The 25277-nt window shown below is 33.9% G+C and overlaps 1 protein-coding gene across 1 annotated transcript in view; it reads left to right on the top strand.

Annotated features, from left to right (window-relative positions):
- Positions 1-25277, top strand: part of LOC143045866 (uncharacterized) — a 116291-nt gene that overhangs the window by 82569 nt on the left and 8445 nt on the right. The window contains exons 38-50 of the mRNA XM_076218685.1: positions 2098-2402; positions 3088-3234; positions 3688-3819; positions 9587-9683; positions 10225-10313; positions 12774-13016; positions 15235-15712; positions 18345-18445; positions 19042-19266; positions 19873-20043; positions 21507-21658; positions 23296-24106; positions 24803-24914. Coding sequence (XP_076074800.1) covers positions 2098-2402; positions 3088-3234; positions 3688-3819; positions 9587-9683; positions 10225-10313; positions 12774-13016; positions 15235-15712; positions 18345-18445; positions 19042-19266; positions 19873-20043; positions 21507-21658; positions 23296-24106; positions 24803-24914 — 3063 coding nt within the window. The remainder of the gene's footprint in view (positions 1-2097; positions 2403-3087; positions 3235-3687; positions 3820-9586; positions 9684-10224; positions 10314-12773; positions 13017-15234; positions 15713-18344; positions 18446-19041; positions 19267-19872; positions 20044-21506; positions 21659-23295; positions 24107-24802; positions 24915-25277) is intronic.

Genomic DNA, 25277 nt, shown 5'->3' with positions numbered 1-25277 from the left:
TCAGGTCAAGTTCTATCTGCCCTGAAATTTTCAGATGAATCGGACAATCTGTTGTTGGGTTGCTGCCTCTGAATTGGTAATTTTAAGGAAATTTTGCTGTTTTTCTTATTATCTTGAATATTATTATAGATAGAGATAAACTGTAAACAGCAATAATGTTCAGCAAAGTAAGATTTACAAATAAGTCAACATGACTGAAATGGTCAGTTGACCCCTTTAGGAGTTATTGCCCTTTATAGTCAATTTTTAACCATTTTTCGTAAATCTTAGTAATCTTTTACAAAAATCTTCTCCTCTGAAACTACTGAGCCAAATTAAACCAAACTTGGCCACAATCATCATTGGGGTATCTAGTTTAAAAAATGTGTGGTGTGACCCTGCCAACCAACCAAGATGGCCGCCATGGCTAAAAATAGAACATAGGGATAAAATTCAGTTTTTGGCATATAACTCAAAAACCAAAGCATTTAAAGTAAATCTGACATGAAGTAAAATTGTTTATCAGGTCAAGATCTATCTGCCCTGAAATTTTCAGATGAATTGGACAACCCGTTGTTGGGTTGCTGCCCCTGAATTCGTAATTTTAAGGAAATTTTGCTGTTGTTTGTTATTATCTTGAATATTATTATAGATAGAGATAAACTGTAAAAAGCAATAAATGTCGGCAAAGTAAGATCTAAAAATAAGTCAACATGACTGAAATGGTCAGTTGACCCCTTTAGGAGTTATTGCCCTTTATAGTCAATTTTTAACCATTTTTCGTAAATCTGAGTTATCTTTTACAAAAATCTTCTCCTCTGAAACTAATGGGCCAAGTTCATTATAGATAGAGATAATTGTAAGCAGCAATAATGTTCAGTAAAGTAAGATGTACAAACACATCACCATCACCAAAACACAATTTTGTCATGAATCCATCTGCATCCTTTGTTTAATATTCACATAGACCAAGGTGAGCGACACAGGCTCTTTAGAGCCTCTAGTTGACTATAAAATCCAGTTGCAAATATTTTATCCAGATTATAGACGATAGAAAGCATGTATAATGTTCAATTTTGTTAAACAAAGAAAATGTTGTTTCTGCAGTTCGATATTTCTCCACTGTCAACAGTTATTGAATTTAAATGTTAAACTGTCTAAAGAAATAATGTATTATCACACTTGATGCAGTAGTAGAAGCTATAATAATGGAGAGCTATCTTGATTGGATAATTTTGTCATCCAGAAATGATATCCAGAACAATAATGGCTGGAAACACCATTTCTGTATGACCTCATTAGGTGTTTTTCTCTCTCTTTAGATCACAATCACTTAAATGGCAGCGCAATTTGTTTTTATTGTTGATATTTTAATAACAAATAGCTTAGGACAATTTGATAATCAACTGGTAGAGAGAATATTATATCATTTGTGGTAATGTTTTATAAAACACTAATGGAATTTGTACTGTAATGTTTCTACTTGTAAGACATGAAATCAGAAGTTGGTATTATTCATCTACTTGTCTTTTGGATAATTCAAATTGGCCTATTGTCATTCTGTCCATTTACCCATCCATTTCAATTTGAAATTTTTGTTCCTTAATACCAAAACTGCTGCTTTAAAATGAGTTCATATTTCACCGTGTATCATCGTACAGCCGATATAGGTACTAACCAAACGGGCATGATCAATTTTGTACTGACACTGTAACGAAAATCTTTGTTTTGTTTTATCAACATTCAGTGTACATTTCTCAACATCTGAAATTCCTGCTCCAAAATAATTTTTGCATCGATTTTTTCCTATTTATAAGACAACTTTTATATTATAATAAGAACAATTAACTTGCAAATGCGCAAATAGTTGTTCTTCAAACAGCAATTATGTTTAGATAGAGGTACACATTGACATTATGTGAACAAAACAAAGATTTTTGTTACCGTGTGAGGTCAAAATCGATCATGCCGGCTTGGTTAGTACCTATATCCCCTGTACTGATGATACACGGTGTATTTTGTCTGAAGCCAGATAATAAAAAGTTTAACCTCATTAGCAATTTTCACATTTGCTTTATAGTGTCTTCCTATTTAGTGACAACTTTACTATATTTTTAGGTCAAGCTTTCAGTAGTAAGTTCACCTTCAGTTGTGGAGGCTGGTTAGATGAAGGTACAAGACCAGCTAGAGATCCTGTTGTAGACAGTAACTACCTGTATGGTTATACTTTCACGTTCTCCTATCAAGTAATGGATGCTGTTGAGAATCCCGTAGTTCCATTTTTCCAAGTGTCAGGGTCAGAGGTTGATACACCAGGAGTTGTATTACCGCCAGGCAAGAAGGAATATGATCACATAGTGAGAATCATTGTTGATGTGACTGACAAGCAGAATTGTTATACTAACTGGACTTTGGATATTCAGGTAATTAGTGAAGGTGGTAATGGGGTTGACCTTCATAACTGATTACGATAAAAATTCTTGCTAAATGACGTTAACGGTAAGTTTTGGTGCATGACGATAAAATGAAGACTTTCTTTTAGACAATAAAAAATCGACTGATTTTGACGACACATGTTAATTTTTTCTCAAAAATAACGGTAACAATAATTATTTGAGACCTCTGACGAATTACGATAAGGATATTTTGACAAATCATGGTAAAATTTAACCAATTTGATGTTAACAGTAGATGAAAATGACCGCTTGACACCTGACGGTAAAGGGCATTACTACCCTCATTAGTATCTTGAAATATATAAGCCCTTTTCATTTTAAGCTCACCTGACTCTCAAGGTTATGTGAGATTTTTCCATCAATTGGCTGCTGACTTCCATTTGGCTGCTGTCTTAGACTTAAAAATAAAACATTTCTTCTGAAACTGTGGGGGAAAATATTACCAAACTTTACTTAAATGTTTCTTATGACAATCTAGTTAAAAATATATATTTGGGGATAGGCTCCAGAAACAAAAATTGCTGCTGTTGCTAAAAATAGTGAAAAAATGAGTTTTTTGGCTTATATCTTGTAGAAGGCATTACTTTTATAGCATTACTACATAAGAGTTTTGATTATATAAATAACTATCTTTCATCATATTTTATTTCAGGTTACACCATTTTCAGAGGACAGCGGTCATGATGTTATGGAAGGTTTTGAAAATAATGTCTGTGTTCGGGAAAGAGATATGTCCTGTATATTAACCTTTTGTGATGGTCTTGCTGATACTAATACATCGCATGTGAAAGATGTAAAGGTTGGTTTTAAGCTTACAGATCTTTTATCATCCATCATTCAATGACTTTTTCAAAAGTCTTCTCTTCTTGTACAGCTGAGCCACTTATAATCAAACCTTGTCTAAATCTAATGAAAGAAGAATTAATTTACTTTATTTCATGCAACCAACTATATGATAGAAGGCATACACAAGATTTTCTCAAAACCAGTGAATTAAACCATGTAAATCTGAACTTTTCAAGGTATATAAAATTATATACTGGTGCAGACCTTCTGCTAGTTAATAAGAGATTCAAACGCTCAAAACAAGGCTATGTATGTAAGACACAATAGAAAAACAAGGCTATGTATGCAAGACAATAAAAAAATATAAATATTGACATCAGACACATGTGTCCCTTGAACAACTCAAAGATTTAGTTTTAAATTTGAATTTAAATTTAAATGCATTTCATTTCATAATTTATTTTAGTTGAAAGATGAACTTATTAACAGCTTGTTTAACAATAAAGATTTGATCCAAGATGGTTTACATATGAAACAGACGACTTCAGTTCTTTCAAAATTGACAGAATCTACTGATGAAATGTCTATGGAGTCACAGGTAAACACTTTAAAACAAAAAATATTGATCTTTTTGGTGTTCAAACTACAGTGCATACATACATTTTTACAATACATAAGTGAATGACATGATATTTATGGCATTGTTATACTATTGATATTTTACAATAAGACATTGTAAAAATTTACAAGTAAATGATGTGAATACTCAGTATATGATACATCTTAAGGATACTTTGGAATACATTAAATATATATGATCATATCAAAAATAAATTTTATTAAATAACTTCTATAAATTCCCCCATCAATGGACAAATGACTTGTGTTTGTCTTTAGAAAGATATAAATATTCTATTCACAGGTAAACACTTAGTGCTATGAATAATGAAGGTATTGAGTTTGTTGTCATAGTCATAATTTGCTGTAACCCTCATTCATAAAAACTTACTTGAACTATTACTTTTTTTACTCTTCTATATTTGAATAGCACGATATTTGCTTGTCTAATTTATGCAAGTTAAAAAATATTTAAGATCCATCAATATTTACAAATCAATTTTTTAAATTCAGATAAATGAATATGTTTGGTAAAATACTTATGTGATAGAGATGCCACAATATAATAATACTAAAAATATTGAAGTTACAACATCTACAACAATAAAACAGTGTCCATGCATAAAGACTCTTCCCTCGGTTTTAGTTTGTTACCCCGATTTTGTTTTTTGTCCATGGATTTATGAGTTTTGAACAGCGGTATACTACTGTTGCCTTTATTTACATTGATACCAGTGGATTATCGGATTTATCCAAACAAGATAGTTAAATTATCAGTTGTAAAGTCTGAGCCTTGGATAAATCTGATAATCTACGAGTAACTATGTAAGAATCTGTTTCTCTAATGATTAAAAAATTATTTTTCATTTATTATTAAATGAAAATCGTTTTCCAGTGCTTTCCACATTCCACAAAGTTTCATTTACACCTGTTAGCATATTTTGATTCATCCAGTGAGCTGATAAAGGCTATGACCTTAAATTCATCCAATCATCTTCTGAGATCACAGGTTATCTACCACACATTGATAAAAAAAATTATGCAATGGGTTCAGAAAGGTTTAAATTGCCATAGTTTAAACTGCATATTTTCCTTTTTAGCTCACCTGACCCAAAGGGCCAAGTGAGCTTTTCTCATCACTTGGCGTCCGTCGTCGTTAACTTTTTTTACATTTTGAACTTCTTCTAGAGAACCACTGAATGGAATGAAACCAAACATCATGAATGTTCCTTATGAGGTGCTGACCAAGTGTCGTTACTTTGTAGCAGATCCATCACCCAAAATGGCTGCCAGCGGGGGGACTTAGTTTAACATAGGACCCTATGGGAAATGCATACAAATGACTTCTTTTAGAGAACCACTGAATGGAATGAAACCAAACATAGCATGCATGTTCTTAATGAGGTGCTGACCAAGTGTTGTTACTTTGTAGCCAATTCATCATCCAAGATGGCCGCCAACGGGGGACTTAATTAAACATAGGACCTTATGAGAAATGCATACAAATGATTTCTTCTAGAGAACCACTTAATGGAATGAAACCAAACATAGCAGGAATGTTCCTTATGAGGTGCTGACCAAGTGTTGTTACTTTGTAGCCGATCCATCATCCAAGATGGCCGCCAACGGGGACTTAGTTTAACATAGGACCCTATGGGAAATGCATACAAATGACTTCTTTTAGAGAACCACTGGATGGAATGAAACCAAACATAGCATGAATGTTCCTTATGAGGTGCTGACCAAGTGTTGTTACTTTGTAGCCGATCCATCATTTAAGATGTCTGCCAGCTGGGGACTTAGTTTAACATAGGACCCTATGGGAAATGCATACAAATGATGTCTTTTAGAGAACCACTGAATGGAATGAAACCAAACATAGCATGAATGTTCCTGGTGAGGTGCTGACCAAGTGTTGTTACTTTGTAGCCAATCCATCATCCAAGATGGCTGCCAGTGGGGGACTTAGTTTAACATAGGACCCTATGGGAAATGCAAACAAATGACTTCTTTTAGAGAACCACTGAATAGAATGAAACCAAACATAGCATGAATGTTCCTTATGAGGTGCTGACCAAGTGTTGTTACTTTGTAGCTGATCCATTATCCAAGATGGCCGCCTACGGGGGACTTAATTTAACATAAAACCCTATAGAAATACATACAAATTTCTTCTTTTAGAGAACCACTTAATTGAATGAAACCAAACATGTTTGTTCCTTTCCTTTTGAGGTGCTGGCCAAGTGCTGTTACTTTGTAGCCAAATTTTATCTTTTTTTATGTGATTTCAAAACCCAAGTTAAGTCAGGTGAACAATACAGGCTCTTGAGACCCTCTAGTTTGTTAATGATTCTATACCTTAAAATACCTTCATAGACATTTTTACTTGATAGAAATAGAAGATAAGAGTTTTCAAATATTTATTTATTATACAGTCGACTCTCGTTATGTCGAAGTCAGCTAGACCAGAGAAATATTTCGAGATACACGTAGTTCGACTCAAACGAACACCGGAAGTTCGACAATCTAAGGGACACAACTCTTGCTTAGCTTGGTAAAGCTAACATAAATCCGGGTGAATATGGCAAGGGGATCGATATTCTAGTATAAGATCGATGTATTTGTATGTCACAGTCTTTTATTATTATAATAACATTATTTTACTTATTAAATTGTTTCAATTAAAAATCATTCCTATGGCTTTTCCAAGAGAGTAATTTCCCATCGATAGTTTCGTTATTCAGGTCGGTTGTAGCTGACAAAATTGTTTATTCTCGGATACAAGAGATTTAAGAAAATTTTGATTTCTATTGATTTTTGTCGAGCCTGCAACTTTTGTTGCAGAAAGCTCGACATAGGGATAGTGATCCGGCGGCGGCGGTGTTAGCTAACTTCTTAAAAGCTTTATATTTTAGAAGGTGGAAGACCTGGATGCTTCATACTTTGTATATAGATGCCTCATGTTACGAAGTTTCCGTCAGTCACATGTCCAATGTCCTTGACCTCATTTTCATGGTTCAGTGACCACTTGAAAAAAAAGTTCAGATTTTTTGTAATGTTGAATTCTCTCTTATTATAAGTAATAGGATAACTATATTTGATATGTGCGTACCTTGCAAGGTCCTCATGTCTGTCAGACAGTTTTCACTTGACCTCGACCTCATTTCATGGATCAGTGAACAAGGTTAAGTTTTGGTGGTCAAGTCCGTATCTCAGATACTATAAGCAATAGGGCTTGTGTATTCGGTGTATGGAAGGACTGTAAGGTGAACATGTCCAACTGGCAGGTGTCATCTGAACTTGACCTCATTTTTGTCGAGCCTGCAACTTTTGTTGCAGAAAGCTCGACATAGGGATAGTGATCTGGTGGCGGCTACGGCGGCAGCTCACTTCTTAAAAGCTTTATATTTTAGAAGGTGGAAGACCTGGATGCTTCATACTTTGTATATAGATGCTTCATGTTACGACGTTTCTGTCAGTCACATGTCCAATGTCCTTGACCTCATTTTCATGGTTCAGTGACCACTTGAAAAAAATGTTCAAATTTTTTGTAATGCTGAATTCTCTCTTATTATAAGTAATAGGATAACTATATTTGATATGTGCGTACCTTGCAAGGTCCTCGTGTCTGTCAGATAGTTTTCACTTGACCTCGACCTCATTTCATGGATCAGTGAACAAGGTTAAGTTTTGGTGGTCAAGTCCATATCTCAGATACTATAAGCAATAGGGCTAGTATATTCGGTGTATGGAAGGACAGTAAGGTGTACATGTCCAACTGGCAGGTGTCATCTGACCTTGACCTCATTTTCATGGTTCAGTGGTTATAGTTAAATTTTTGAGTTTTGGTCTGTTTTTCTCATACCATATTCAATAGGTCTACTATATTTGTTGTATGGAATGATTGTTAAGTGTACATGTTTAGCGGGCAGATGTCATGTGACCTTGACCTCATTTTCATGGTTCAGTGGTCAAAGTTAAGTTTTTGAGTTTTGGTCTTTTTATCTAATGCTATATGCCATAGGTCAACTATATTTGGTGTATGGAAATATTTTATGATCTTTATGTCAGTCGAGCAGGTTTTATTTAACTGTGACCTCATTTTCACGGTTCATTGCACAGTGTTAAGTTTTTGTGTTTTGGTCTATTTTTCTTAAACTATAAGTAATGTGTCAACTATATATGTTGTATAGAAGCATTGTTAGCTGTACCTGTCTGCCTGGCATGGTTCATCTGACCTGGACCTCTTTTTCAAGGTTCATTGGTCTTTGTTTAGTTATCTTGGTTAATGTTAAGTTTATGTGACAGTGCTTATAAAGCTTAGCTTTATACTTAGGACTATCAACATAATATCAATGATTAGTACAGAAGGCGAGACATTTCAGCGTGTGCACTCTTGTGTTTTATCTCACTCTTTCTTTTCAAAAGAAAATATAACAAGATTAAAGAAGCCGTTTGAGTAGTTTTAAGGTGATCATTAACGGAAGCCATAATCCTCACTTTATACATACCCAAGCTCATTAGTGTAAATCAGAAATTAATTTTTTTGTAAACATTTTAAATACTTTTTCATGAACATTAACAATGTATCATTAATTATTTATAAAAATTCTATAAAAGATAATCTTAGGTAAACACTCATGGAAAAAGCATGTAATAAATCAATACAGTGGTCAGTGACCGGAAATTTATATACACGTGTATTGTCAGATTAACTCTTCAATCCATTTAAATCCAGGAGGTCATGTTTTGACATATGTGTATTAGTTCGAGATGAAAAATGAATTTTGATGCTTTTGTTAACCTTGGGACCGTAAATTTAGTTCGCCTCAACCGAAAATTCGACTCATCCAATTTCGACTCATCAGGAGTCGAATTACATACTTTTGTATGGAATAAAGTTCGGGACCTTGTGAAAACTTCGACTCTTCCGAAATTTCCAGTCAACAGAGTTCGAGACGACGAGAGTTAACTGTATATATTTTTCAAGATAAAGTGATCATCCATCATATATAGTTGGTGAAAAGTATCTCTGCTTAAGCTACATTGTCAATTTTAGTACTAGTGAACAGTGGTGTTGAATTGATAGAGTTGTAAGGTTACTGGTGGTAGCTGTGCCCATATTTTTGGTCAAGTCATTAGGTTACTCACCATAGTCAGCTCTGCAAGAAATGTAGTAGACATAAATATCATATTTGAGTTCATTAAGACATTTGTCTTTGAGGTTCAATAATATAACTTTTCAATGTTTTCAACAGCATCATATTTAAGTCGTTGTATATACAACTTAATCCATTGTCAGTATTTCACTTTTAATCATCCAAGCTTGTGTCTTAAACTTGCTAGTTGATCACCAGGTAATTTCCAATAATTCTTTTATTGCTGTACATACAGTCTAATCCTTAACATTGATTACTCGAGGTTAATTACCTATTTACCTTTTGACACAAAAATAATAACAGGAATTGATAAATTTCGGTTTTCTTGGACTTTTCCGATACCAATTTCAAACAAAAATGTCTACTGATATTTTTATGAGGTTTACTTTTTCAAAAAGGGGAAGATTTCAAATTTTAACGGGAGGGGCGGAAGAGAGTCTGAAAAGTGGGAGATTTTGACTCCCGCCGGAAGAATCACATGTATGATCTATAGAGATATAATCAAACACAAGCACTGCAAAGGTTCCTGTAATGGAACTTCACATCTTTATAAGAATATAGTGAATAGTTTAGAATTTTATTTTGTAGGCTCAAATGAGAAATTTGTTTACTGGTATGGTCTCGTCTGCACAGACAACTTTGTCACCAATGTTGTCATTGGAAGAAAAAGAGAGCATGGCTTCAGGTATGGCACATGAATTTTCAATTGATTCTACAGTTATGTATACTTATCTATAGTTTTGTCTGTGGCATTAAGCTTGAAACATTTATTAAGTGATCCTTTAGTTTGTGAGCATGTACTATTGCATGATTTTCAAAAATTGATTTACCCTTCTATATCTGTTTTTTTGCAAGAAAATCAGTCATTCATTCATTGAATTTTTGAATAATTGTAAAGAATTTAAAGCTTCTTTATGTTCAAAAGATAATGATTTTCTTCAGAATTTAACCAAAGTTTTTCCATTTTTTTTTTATACTTTTTACCTAAATTTGACATAGATTTTTTTTTCAAACAAGCGTAGCTTTTTTTTTTTAACACAGAGGGAATATTACTTTTCCTTTGTTCTTAGCCTATAATGATCTTGAAATTTGTAAATGGGGAAATATTAGAAAAAAACTTGAACTTTTGTTTTGTTCTGTGGCAAATTTTTATTTCCCTTTTGCATTTCAGTGTCTAGTTCAAAATTACTCTTATAGCCAATAAACATCATATTGTTACTCCACAGATTTACTATCAAGTGTTACTAGATTTTGTCAGAATACAAAGTATCCCCCGGAATGTACCACAGGAGATTGTGACCAGAAACTAGTACGGGTAGGTCAAATGATTTTCCAATTCAAATTTTTTAGCTCACCTGGCCCGAAGGGCCAAGTGAGCTTTTCCCATCACTTTGCGTCCGGCGTCCGTCGTCTGTAGGCGTCCGTCGTCTGTCGTCGTCGTTGTTAACTTTTACAAAAATCTTCTCCTCTGAAACTGCTGAGCCAAATTAAACCAAACTTGTCCACAATCATCATTGGGGTATCTAGTTTAAAAAATGTGTGGCGTGACCCTGTCAACCAACCAAGATGGCCGCCACAGCTAAAAATAGAACATAGGGGTAAAATTCAGTTTTTGGCTTATAACTCAAAAACCAAAGCATTTAGAGCAAATCTGACTGGGGTTAAAATGTTTATCAGGTCAATTTCTATCTGCCCTGAAATTTTCAGATGAATCGGTCAATTGGTTGTTGGGTTGCTGCCCCTGAATTGGTAATTTTGAGGAAATTTTGCTGTTTTTGGTTATTATCTTGAATATTATTATAGATAGAGATAAACAATAAACAGCAATAATGTTCAACAAAGTAAGATCTACAAATAAGTCAACATGACCAAAATGGTCAGTTGACCCGTTTAGGAGTTATTGCCCTTTATAGTCAATTTTTAACCATTTTTCTTAAATTAAAGTAATCTTTTACAAAAATCTTCTCCTCTGAAACTACTGGGCCAAATTAATCCAAACTTAACCACAATCATCTTTGGGGTACCTAGTTTAAAAAATGTGTGGCGTGACCTGGTCAACCAACCAAGATGGCCGCCATGGCTAAAAATAGAACATAGGGGTAAAATGCAGTTTTTGGCTTATAACTCAAAAACCAAAGCATTTTGAGGAAATCTGACAGGAATAAAAATGTTTATCAGGTCAAGATCTATCTGCCCTGAAATTTTCAGTTGAATCGGTCAACCCGTTGTTGGGTTGCTGCGCCAGAATTGGTAATTTTGAGGAAATTTTGCTGTTTTTGGTTATTATCTTGAATATTATTATAGATAGAGATAAACTGTAAACAGCAATAATGTTCAGCAAAGTTAGATTTACAAATAAGTCAGCATGACCGAAATGGTCAGTTGACCCGTTTAGGAGTTATTGCCCTTTATAGTTAATTTTTAATCATTTTTCTTAAATTAAAGTAATCTTTTACAAAAATCTTCTCCTCTGAAACTACTGGGCCAAATTAATCCAAACTTAACCACAATCATCTTTGGGGTATTTAGTTTGAAAAATGTGTCCGATGACCTGGCCATTCAACCAAGATGGCCGCCATGGCTAAAAATAGAACATAGGGGTAAAATGCAGTTTTTGGCTTATAACTATGAAACCAAAGCATTTAGAACAAATCTGACAAGGAGTTAAATTGTTAATCAAGTCAATATCTATCTGCCCTGAATTTTTCAGATGAATTGGACAACTAGTTGTTGGGTTGCTGCCCTCCAATTGGTAATTTTTTAAGAAATTTTGCCGTTTTTGGTTATCTTGAATACTATTATAGATAGCGATAAACTGTAAACAGCAATAATGTTCAGCAAAGTAAGATCTACAAATAAGTCAACATGACCTAAATGGTCAATTGACCCCTTAAGGAGTTATTGCCCTTTATAGTCAATTTTAACAATTTTCATTAATTTGGAAAATTTATGTAAATTTTTACCAAATATAGTTCTCTGTTACTAATGGGCAAAGTTCATTATAGATATAATTGTAAGAAACAAAATCGTTCAATAAAATAAGAACTTCAAACACACCACCATCACCAAAATACAATTTTGTCATGAATCCATTTGTGTCCTTTGTTTAATATGCACATAGACCAAGGTGAGCGACACAGGCTCTTTAGAGCCTCTAGTTTTTCTATCTAAACAGATTTTGAAATCGTCATTACCAATACTAAGGAAAAGCAAAGATAACATATTCATCAATGCGTATTCAAAATAAGATCAGCATTGCTTATGTTTTCTTGCCCTGCCAACATTATGGCATTATGTTTCCTAGTTTGTGGGTCTGTCAATCCATTAATCTGTTTGTACATACCGAATCTTTGATCTGTAACTCTCTAAATTTAACTGACCATTGAGTCTATATGAATGGTCCAAAAGAAGGGCGAAAGATACCAGAGGGACAGTCAAACTCATAGATAGAAAATAAACTGACAACCCCATGGTAAAAAATAAAAAAGACAAACAGACAATAATAGTACAGAAGACACAACATAGAACTAGAACTAGTTAGAAAACTAAAGACTAAGCAACACGAACCCCACCAAAAACTGGGCGTGATCTCAGGTGCTCCTGAAGGATAAGTCTACCCCAAAAAAAAATATATTTATCTGTAATAAGATACCTATTCTGGTTTTTATCCTAGCGGATGAAGCCAGAATTGGTAATGCCCAATTATATTTCATTTGAAAAGTAGATATATACCTAGTGAACGAATTAACAGAATTAATGTTTTTTTTCTATTTAGGGTAATTTTGCCGTAGAGCTGATTGATATACTGCATAATTTAACGGGCCTGTTGTTACAAGGGAATGTGGCAGGAGAGTCATCAACTGTTATCTATGTAGCCGAGGGTGACACTAAATACCAGGCCCAGAGGAGAGAATCATTAAGTCTGATTAACATGACTATGGATTTTGCAGAGTTCAAAACAATAGTGACCAAATCATTACCAGAGGAAGTTACAGAATTAGAAACTGTTGATTTAGAGGTTAGATAATGTAGAAAATAATTATTTACTCAAATTATGTTGTTGGTTAATTCCGTCATTGACGTCTAAAGTTACTTTTTCATTGTCATGTACAAATAATGTGTCAATTTTTGAACTGGCCATCACAGAATATATTTCTCTTTCTCTGAAGCAAACTTTTAAACTCTATTTTAAATGTGACAGGTAGACTTTCCACAAATATTTTTCATACTTGCCAACCTCTGACAATGGGAAATTATGTCATGACATGACATGACATGTCAAAAAGCGTGTGAAAACGTGTGACGTAGATGCAGACTTTTTAATATGAATGTGGTAATGTTCATAATTTCACATACAAATTTGTTAATATAAAAAACAATATATATTCTACGGTAAACTTTTATTGTATTAAACAGTGGTCTGTTATGTTGCTTTTAAAGCACCACAACTAGACACATATTCAAAACAACTGCCAGTTTCAATTTTAGTTACATTTATTTGATAACAGCACACAATATAAATGTAACATAGTCAACTTCTGATCAGAATTCAGTGTCAATTTCTTTATCTGTTTATAATTGAAAATGCTCTCCCACAGTAGGAATTGATATTTGACTGAATTAGCTTTATCAAGATTTGAAAGAATGTCATAATGTTTGGGTTTTTTTGGCAATGTAAAATGTCATCTATTATTGCTGCCATTGCTCCCATTGCTATTGCCTGGTCAAAACTAGGTAGTTACTCAGAAGATAGCTGGAACTATGAGAGCTGATCCAACAGTTCTGTGATATGTTCATCCCCATGGCCTGTAGAAATCTGTTGGCTAGATTTGAAACAACTGAAATTGAAAAAGAAAAACGTTTTATAAATTTGATTTTCATTAAATAAACATGTTAAATGCTTATTCAATTAACGTGACGGTACCCAAAATTCACCTATTTCGACAGTTTTTTCACCTACGTTTTTTTATGATAAAGACAATAATGTCCATTCTGTGTTTATTTTGTAGCTGTATCCTTCTTTATTATATAGGTATACCAATTCGATTTTTAATCCATATGGAATCATACAAAAATTGGTCTAAACTGACCTCCAAACCATCAATGATTCTGAAATGAGGAGTACCCAAATTGCATCTGTGCTTAAATTCGCATCGTCAAAAGTCGAATAACAGAGCTTTTTTTTTTATTCTTCAAATATTTTGAACAATTGGATATAAGTCCATGCTTACTCTTCATTTTTTTTTAAATGGGTACTTGTAACATATTGTATTTGATCATTTTAAAAAGATGACGTTTTGATGACGTCGCATGGCGATGTTGCAGTACATTTTGCTTTTTCAGTAAACACTTTATCTATTGATAAATACTGTGAGCGTTTTGTGCATATCTAAACATTTTCACCTATGTTGAATGATGTGCATATTATCAAATCATAAAAATACAAATTGTGTAGTCTCTAGGAAATCTTGTAAGATGTCCGCTGCTATTTTTGCTAAATAGGTGCAATTTGGGTACTCGGTGCAATTTGGGTACCGTTACGTTAGGCTAGCTACATTGTATTTCTCCTCTCACATGTATTGTTTTTTTATCATTGTAACATAGAATGCACAAATTTTTGCATTTAATACTTGTCACTCGATCATTTAAACTCAAACTCCAAAATATAATTTATAAATATTGAATCTTGGTACATACACGTTGTTTTAACTTAATAAACGGCGCTTTAGACGACGGTACAGACCCTGAAAGCGACCTCTTTCTGTGCACATTTCCCCATTAAAGTGAAATAAAGTCATAAAATCGTTAAAACTAATCACAAACTACTTACCTTTTACTGTTTGTCCATATATAGAAAAATAAACAATATGGCAGCCAAACAATTACAATTTTTCAGTATTTATAGCGGAATAAGGAAAAAACCTGATAATAGCGATATCACTACTGACCAAAAAATGAAAAGAACGAAAAAGCATGTAATTGCGTGTAAAGTGGTGAAAAGTGTGTACACGCCATGTGACAAAATCCTCGCGTGTAAACCGCGTATTACATGCGAATATCATGTCACTTGGCATGTATGATTTTTTATTTGTGTCAACAATTTTATTCACATGATTTAGTCTAAATCTAAAATGTGAGTTTTTGTCCATGATTGTTTTGTTATCATATGTTAATTAGTTCCTCTCATTGATATTTACTATTCAACAACTATATTTATACTTATTTTTACAATATAGATGATGACATCAGATAATTTGTACACTGTTGACCAGAGCACATCCAGTGTCAAATCTCAAGTGACAACATTTGAATTATTAAAGGATGCCGGGGAAAGGATTAAAGTGGCTGATCTACCTGCAGAGATTGAGGTGTACAGCTATCCAAATGGATTAAACAATTTAAATTATACATACGTCAATTTATCAGCCACAACAGATTCACCAATGTTCTTAATTGAACTGAGGTTAAATGAGACTAACGTTGTTCCAGTGTTAATTGTCAGGCCAGATGATACAACTGCTAATATAACCTATTATGTCAGAAAGGGAGGAATACCAAGTCAGCATACATATGATATGAAGGGCTTTATTTTGACTGACTCAGAGGTTGAAGACAGCACCAATAGTTACTTGGTTAAAATGGATATATCTGGTTTATGGACAGGAAGAGAAAGATTACCTACAAGGGTCTATATTGGACTGGAGGCTGATTACAGTAAGTGCTGTTTGCCTACAAGGGTATATATTGGACTAGAGACTGATTACAGTAAGTGTTGTTAACCTACAAGGGTCTATATTGAACTAGAGACTGATTACAGTAAGTGTTGTTTACCTACAAGGGTTTATATTGAACTGGAGACTGATTACAGTAAGTGTTGTTTGCCTACAAGGGTATATATTGGACTAGAGACTGATTACAGTAAGTGATGTTTACCTACAAGGGTCTATATTGAACTGGAGACTGATTACAGTAAGTGTTGTTTGCCTACAAAGTGTAAGTGTTGTTTGCCTAACGGGAAGGATTGTGCCTGATGTTCATATGATGAAATCATAATCTTTCAGTCAGACTGATTACATGAAGTGTTGTTTACCTCCAAGGGTATATATTGGACTGGAGACTGGTTACAGTAAGTTGTGTTTGCCTACAAGGGTCTATATTGAACTGGAGACTGATTACATTAAGTGTTGTTTACCTGCAAGGGTCTATATTGGACTGGAGACTGATTACATGAAGTGTTGTTTACCTACAAGGGTATATATTGGACTGGAGACTGGTTACAGTAAGTTGTGTTTGCCTACAAGGGTCTATATTGAACTGGAGACTGATTACATTAAGTGTTGTTTACCTGCAAGGGTCTATATTGGACTAAAGGCTGATTACATTAAGTTTTGTTTGCCTACAAGGGTATGTATTGGACTGGAGACTGATTACAGTAATTGTTGTTTGCCTACAAGGGTCTATATTGAACTGGAGGCTGATTACAGTAAGTGCTGTTTACCTTAAAGGGTCTATATTGAACTGGAGACTGATTACATTAAGTGTTGTTTACCTACAAGGGTCTATATCGGACTGGAGGCTGATCACAGTAAGTGTTGTTTGCCTACAAGGGTATATATTGGACTAGAGACTGATTACAGTAAGTGTTGTTTACCTACAAGGGTCTATATTGAACTGGAGACTGATGACAGTAAGTGTTGTTTGCCTACAAAGTGTAAGTGTAAGTGTTGTTTGCCTAACGGGAATAATTGTGCCTGATGTTCATATGATGAAATCATAATCTTTCAGTCAGTGTTATTGAAGTCTGGAGCTGGCATGTCAGTTAACTGCTAGTAGTCTGTTGTTATTTATGTATTATTGTCATTTTGTTTATTTTCGTTGGTTACATCTTCTGACATCAGACTCGGACTTCTCTTGGACTGAATTTTAATGTGCGTATTGTTATGCGTTTACTTTTCTACATTGGCTAGAGGTATAGGGGGAGGGTTGAGATCTCACAAACATGTTTAACCCCGCCGCATTTTTGCGCCTGTCCCAAGTCAGGAGCCTGTGGCCTTTGTTAGTCTTGTATTATTTTAATTTTAGTTTCTTGTGTACAATTTGGAAATTAGTATGGCGTTCATTATCACTGAACTAGTATATATTTGTTTAGGGACCAGCTGAAGGACGCCTCCGGGTTCAGGAATTTCTCGCTACATTGAAGACCTGTTGGTGACCTTCTGCTGTTGTTTTTTTCTATGGTCGGGTTGTTGTCTCTTAGGCACATTCCCCATTTCCATTCTCAATTTTATCTATATTGACCTAGAGACTGATTACAGTAAGTGTTGTCTACCTACAAGGGTCTATATTGAACTGGAGACTGATTACAGTAAGTGTTGTTTGCCTACAAGGGTCTATACTGGACTATAGGCTGATTACAGTAAGTGTTGTTTACTTATGAGGGTCTATATTTGACTGAAGGCTGATTACAGTAAGTATTGTTTACCTGTGAGGGTCTAAATTGGACTGGGGGCTGATTACAGTAATTGTTGTTTACCTATGAGGGTCTATGTTGGACTGGCGACTGATTACAGTAAGTGTTGTTTGCCTGTGAGGGTCTTTATTGGACTCCAGGCTGATTCCACTAAGTGTTGTTTACTTATGAGGGTCTATATTGGACTGAAAGGCTGATTACAGTAAGTGTTGTTTACATGTGAGGGTCTAAATATGATTGGAGGCTGATTACAGTAATTGTTGTTTACTTATGAGGGTCTAAATATGATTGGAGGCTGATTACAGTAATTGTTGTTTACTTATGAGGGTCTATATTGGACTGAAGGCTGATTACAGTAAGTGTTGTTTACCTGTTAGGGTCTAAATTGGACTGGAGGCTTATTACAGTAATTGTTGTTTACTTATGAGGGTCTATATTGGACTGTAGGCTGATTCCACTAAGTGTTGTTTACTTATGAGGGTCTATATTGGACTGGAGGCTGATTAAATTTAGTGTTGTTTACCTGTGAGGGTCTAAATTGGACTGGAGGCTGATTACAGTAAGTGTTGTTTACTTACAGTGTTATATATTGGACAGATACTGATTACAGTTAGTTTTATTCACCTGTGAGGGTCTAAACTAGACTGGAGGCTGACCAATGTAAGTGTAGTTTACCTATGAGGGTCTTAATTTGAATGGGGAGGCTGATAACATTAAGTGTTGACCTATGAGGGTCTAAATTGACCTGTAGGCTGATTACAGTTGATTACAGTTGTGTTGAAAACTAATATTACCTTCAGCTTCAATATATATAACCTCATTTAGTATTTCACTGCATGCAATATTATCAATTCATAGATAGGTTGTGTTTTTCAGATATAACTGAAGTGTCACCAATGGCTGAGGTAGCAGTTCTTGTATTGGGATGTTACTATTGGTCCGAGCAGGATAAACAGTGGAGTCAAAGAGGTGTAAAAGTAAGTATCATATATTATAAATAGGTATGAAGGTAACATAAATATTGAATATTATAATTAAAAACACATTATTTCCATATCTAGTACAGCCTACAAAAAAATCAAACTATTATTATTGAAGTCTGTATGGCAATCAATAGGACATTTGGTCTATGGGGTATAGAATAGATTATATTGACTGACAATCACTAGATTATATTGACAATCTCACCACATCTCCTCATTTTTGTACGGGATTATAACTTTGTGTTTTTATCTTGTTTTAGCTTGGACCAGTAGACAGGTGTAGCATGTCAAACCAACCACTTGTCAGCCTTTGGTATGAACATGTTTATACAGGATTATAACTCTGTTTTTTATATTATTTTAGCTTGGACCAGTAGACAATACCACAGATGTAGCATGTCAAACCAACCACTTGTCAGCCTTTGGTATGAACATGTTTGTACGGATTATAACTGTGTATTTTATATTATTTTAGCTTGGACCAGAAGCCAATACCACAGGTGTAGCATGTCAAACCAACCACTTGTCAGCCTTTGGTATGAACATGTTTGTACAGGATTATAACTCTGTGTGTTTTTGTCTTGTTTTAGCTTGGACCTGTAGACAATACCACAGGTGTAGCATGTCAAACCAGTCACTTGTCAGCCTTTGGTATGAACATGTTTGTACCACCTAACACTATAGACTTCAGCACTGTGTTCTCTAAGTTCTCAACAGACAATCTAGCTGTGTTGATTACAGTTGGTTTGGTACTGTTGGCATATTTCCTTCTACTTATTCCAGTTATTAGAGCTGACAAAAGAGACTTTAAAAAGGTAATTATATCTATATGTTACAATATTCAAATTAGTCTCTTTCAGGGGAGGGGGGTCTATATATCTTTAGGCAGCACTGTGGTGCAAATAATTAATATAAAATCACCTCAGAAGTACACCACTACAAATATTATTTAAGTGGGCAATATTTTATACCTATTGGCTGGGTAAGAGGGTAATGATAATTTATTGGCCTTGAGATGTTGACTGTTGCCACAGGGTTATGACATTATCAAGGAGACAGCAAACTAGCTATTACTTGAAAATACAATGATATTATTTCTTTATACAAAAAGCTGTAATATTGTTGATTAAGATATATTTCCTTATGCACAGTACAATATTGACTACATATAAATGAGTGATATCCTAGTATGTACAGTATGCTTACTTACATATGAGCCATCATATAAAAAAGAAGATATGGTATTATTGTCAATGAGACATCTCCATCATATAAAAAAGAAGATGTGGTATGATTGTGAATGAGACAACTCTCCACAAGAGACCAAATGACACAGAAATTAATAACTATAGGTCATTGTACGGCCTTCAACAATGAGACAACTTCAGCATGTCTTTTTATCATCTTTTATATTGTTTCAGTGGGCCATATATCCTCTAACAGATAATGTTATAACTGATGTTTACCACTATCAAGTCTCAGTGTACACGGGAGTACGACAGAATTCAGGCACCACATCCAAGGTCTACTTTGTATTAGGTGGGGAAGATGGAGATACAGAGGTCAGACTACTGCAAGATCAAGAAAAAAGGGTAGGTAACTGTGTTTATCTGTATTGATTCAAAATTATAAATTATGACCAGTTTTATACTACATCTCTATTAGCTATAAATTACCTGCATTTTTTCCAATGATATTTTTATTACATTTTCTCTGATTTTTTTTGATTGCATGTCAAAATAATTAAAAATAGTACATGTATTTTCAACTATAAATTTTCTCTATAGAATTTTGCAACATTATTCTTTATTTCCTAGACACATAACAGGTCATTTCTATGTTGGAGTAATATCTACCATTGCAATCCTATTTCAAGAAATACTGATTTTTGTCAAGCCAGAAAGCTCAACATAGGGATAGTGTTCCGGCGGCAGTGGCAGCATTAGCATACTTCTTAAAAGCTTTACATTTTAGAAGGTGGATCTAGATGCTTTATACTTTGTATATGGATACCTCATGTTACGAAGTTTCCGTCAGTCACATGTTCAATGTCCTTGACCTCATGTTTATGGTTCAGTGACTACTTGAAAAAAAGTTAAGATTTTTTGTAATGTTAAATTCTCTCTTATTATAAGTAATAGGATAACTATATTTGGTATACCTTGCAAGGTCCTTATGCCCGTCAGACAGTTTTCACTTGACCTCGACCTCATTTCATGGATCAGTGAACAGGGTTAAGTTTTGGTGGTCAAGTCCATATCTCAGATACTATAAGCAAGAGGGCTAGTATATTTGGTGTATGGAAGGACTGTAAGGTGTACATGTTCAACTGGCAGGTCTCATCTGACCTTGACCTCATTTTCAAGGTTCAGTGGTTATAGTTAAGTTTTTGTGTTTCCGTCTGTTTTTCTTATACTGTATGCAATAGGTCTATTATATTTGGTGTATGGAATGATTGTAAGGTGTACATGTCTAGCTGGCAGGTGTCATCTGACCTTGACCTCATTTTCAAGGTTCAGTGGTCAAAATTAAGTTTTTGAGTTTTGGTCTTTTTTTCTAATACTATATGCAATAGGTCAACTATATTTGGTGTATGGAAATATTTTATGATCTATATGTCAGTCGTGCAGGTTTTATTTGACCTTGACCTCATTTTCACAATTCGTTGCTCTATGTTAAGTTTTTGTGTTTTGGTCTGTTTTTCTTAAGCTATAAGCAATAGGCCAACTTTATTTGTTGTATGGAAGAATTGTTAGCTATACATGTTTGCCTGGCATGGTTCATCTGACCTTGACCTCTTTTTCATGGTTCATTGGTCAATGTTTAGTTTTCTTGGTTAATGTTGAGTTTATGTGACAGTTGTAATGAAGCTTTATATTTAGGACAATCAACATAATATCAATAAAGAGTAGAGAAGGCGAGACATTTCAGCGTGTGCACTCTTGTTCATCTTACTAATTATAATTAATAAAAGCAGTTTAAAGTATATGTCCATATACTGTTCTCTCAGTGATGGTAAAAGTAAGACCTAGTTTTGTTTTGTTTTGTTTTTCAGCCAATGTTGAGTGGCAGTGTAAACAATTACCTGTTGAGTGTACCTGAACCTCTTGGTAACCTGTTATTCCTTAGGATTTGGCTTGATAATACCAAGATAGATGATTGGTTGTTAAACATGATACTGGTCAGAGATGTTCAAACAGGGGAAAGGTAACTATTTTTTAGCTCACCTGGCCCAAATTTTTTTTTTGGATCATATCTCTAAAACCAAACATTTAGAGCAAATCTGTCGATAATAAAATTGTTCATTAGGTCAAGATCTATCTGCCCTGAAATTTTTAGACCAATCAGGCAACCAGTTGTTGGGTTGCTGCCCTTGAATTGGTAAATTTAAGAAAATTTTGCAGCTTTTGGTAAACTGTGAACAACAATAATGTACAGCAAAGTAAGACCTACAAAAAAGTCAACATGATCAAAATGGTCAATTGACCCCTTAAGGAGTTATTGCCCTTTATAGCCAATTTTTAACAATTTTCATAAACTTTGTAAATTTTTGTAAATTTTTATAAAATATTTTCCACTGTATTTAAAGGGCCAAGTTAATTATAGATAGGGACAATTGTAAGCAGCTAGAATGTTCAGTAAAGTAAGATCTACATCACCATCACCAAAACACAATTTTGTCATGAATCCATCTGTGTCCTTTGTTTAATATTCACATAGATCAAGGTGAGCGACACAGGCTCTTTAGAGCCTCTAGTTTTTAAACAGATTCAAAAGACTGCTGCTTAGTATTTTGAAAGATTTGTTCTTCAGTTTCAACATAAGCAACATGACAGGTGCCACATGGTGGGGTTCATGTTGCTTAGTCTTTAGTTTTCTATGTTGTGTCTTCTGTACTGTTATTTGTCTGTTTGTCCTTTTATTTTTTTGCCATGGCGTTGTCAGTTTATTTTCGATCTATAAGTTTGACTGTCCCTCTGGTATCTTTCGTCCCTCCTTTGCATTAGTGTACATATAATTTATAATGATGATAAAACTAATCTCACATGCATTTTGAGTCTCGGAAGAAGGCATGCATCTCATGCAACCTTGTCAGTCACTTTTAGACCATCCTTTCTAACTGCCACATAAAACAGGGTAAACACAAGCACTGTGAACTCAGGTCACCTTCTGTTTCTAACTTTAAAATTGATCTGATTCTCAGTTTTGAATATTTGGAAGGTCACAGGTCAGATTTGATCATGTTTGAGTGACAAAAAGACTGTAAAATATATACATTCTGGCTAGTATTTACAGGTAAAATATATACATTCTGGCTAGTATTTACTGGTAAAATATATACATTCTGGCTAGTATTTACAGGTAAAATATATACATTCTGGCTAGTATTTACGGGTAAAATATATACATTCTGGCTAGTATTTACAGGTAAAATATATACATTCTGGCTAGTATTTACAGGTAAAATATATACATTCTGGCTAGTATTTACAGGTAAAATATATACATTCTGGCTAGTATTTACAGGTAAAATATATACATTCTGGCTAGTATTTACTGGTAAAATATATACATTCTGGCTAGTATTTACAGGTAAAATATATACATTCTGGCTAGTATTTACAGGTAAAATATATACATTCTGGCTAGTATTTACAGTATGAACTAAAGATATTTTATAATAACCGTAAATGATATGTTTTCAGATTTAGAATTACCATTTTCTATGAACATGACTTGTATCTTTGTAATGATATGTTACATTTAAAAAAAAATCTAATAAGATAATGGTGAATATTAAGAAGGCATTTTTGGAATTTAAAAAAATAATCTTGTACTTTCAGATATGCATTTTTATGCGACAAATGGTTTGCATTTGATAAAGGTCAAGGTCAGATTGATCATATGATACCAGTGGCCAGTGCTGAAGAAATGCAATCTTTTGGTCACTTATTTTTCTCCAAGACAAGAAAGGACATGACTGATGGTCATCTTTGGTTCTCTGTAGCATCCAGACCCCTACATAGCACCTTCACTAGAGCTCAGAGACTTTCCTGTTGTCTGTCACTTCTTTTCATGACTATGATCACCAATTGTATGTGGTATAAGTCAGATAGTAATGAGGGAGATATATCACAGAATGTTCATCTAGGACCATTTACATTCTCATCACAGGAATTCTTTACAAGTTTGTTCGGCACTTTGATCGTAGTTCCATTTAACTTGTTGATTATAACACTGTTTAGAAAGAGTAAACCTCACACTAATGCATCAACTGTTCAAGTGGAAAGCAATCTCAAGGAAGAAAAGAGACAAGATAGTATGGCACAGTTCAATAGGGAGCTAGATTGTGCATCACCAAGTAATATTGATACCAGGTTTACCTCTTCGCCACAACCAGCTTGGGATGAAGAAAATACAATAGAGAAGGAAAGAAAACATCCAGAAAATGAGAAGAAGAAAGGCAAATCCAAATACCCCTTGCCACATTGGTGTATATATATTGCTTGGGTTATGTTTGCACTATCAGTGTTAGCAGCAGGCTTCTTTACAGTGTTATACAGTATGGAATGGGGCTCCAACAAATCTTCAAAATGGCTGACCTCTTTCCTGTTGTCGTTTATTGAGTCTGTTATTCTGGTCCAGCCTTTAAAGGTTTGTATGCCACAAGTTACCTTTGTTTTATAACTGTTATACATTTCTTTTAATAATTAAGATGTGCATTAGAACTGCTTTTACATGTTCACAATGTTTATAGAAAAATCCTTCAATTATAGAAAAATCCTTCAGTTGAAATTTTGCAGATTATTTTCTGGGCTAACCTGCATAATGCTGATCAGATTTTAATAATTTTTCTGATACATGTATAACCCATAGGTCTGTCACATGTATTTTGAGCAATAATTGTTTTAGCTATCATGTTTGTATATTAGAATATTGAACTGGAAATTTACATTGTGAGGTACTGTAAATTCAGAAATTATTGCAAGGTTTTTATTATTGCGAAAAGTGCGACAGAGTTATAAACGCATTAATTTAAACTCCCATTTTGAAATATTTTATATGAATTAAACAGGATTTTTCTCAAAATCGTAAAAATTAAAATCGCCCTTGAGTTTAAAATGACAAAATCGCAATAATAAATGCACACAATAATTTCTGAATTTACAGTATAAACAAGAAACAAAATAAATGAAATAGATACAAATGAACATTGCTAATATTCATGTCATTTTAACTCTGATGAATATAGTTGTTTCATATGGGATATCATACCACATCCCCAAATTTTTATATAGCAGTGTAAATATGTCAAAAATCATTGATAAAATGTTTCCTGAATTTGAATAGGTGATAGTTTTGGCCATAGTAATAGCATTAGTGTTAAAGACAGTAGATGCAGACGACAGTGTAGAAGAAGTGTTTCTGATTGGAGGGAGTCCAAAAACAAGAGTTTATCCAGGTAAGAATAGAATAAAAAAACATTTCAGTTTATCTTTTCCTTAATTAAAGCTTCTAACTTACCATATTTAAGAAAGTTTACTAATTGCAATCTCAAATTTACAATTTTCTTTTAATAGTACAGGGTTTGTACTTGAGAGATTAACTCAATTTTATTTTTCATTCTGGCTCTAACTTAATACATTGTTGATGTTACATCACTGGTAGTTCACAACTGCAATCTTATACTATTATACAATTTTGTTCACCATATCCTTCATTTTACATATAAATGATTTGAAATAAGTTTCATCAGTTGGAACAAATTCTTGAAACCAAAAATGATGGGTTTTTTTATGGTACGGTATTTTTTATTATCTTGCAT

The sequence above is a fragment of the Mytilus galloprovincialis genome, chromosome 9 (assembly GCF_965363235.1).
Source record: "Mytilus galloprovincialis chromosome 9, xbMytGall1.hap1.1, whole genome shotgun sequence".
In the NCBI taxonomy this organism is placed as follows: Eukaryota; Metazoa; Mollusca; class Bivalvia; order Mytilida; family Mytilidae; genus Mytilus; species Mytilus galloprovincialis.
This window is presented reverse-complemented; position numbering and strand designations above follow the sequence as displayed.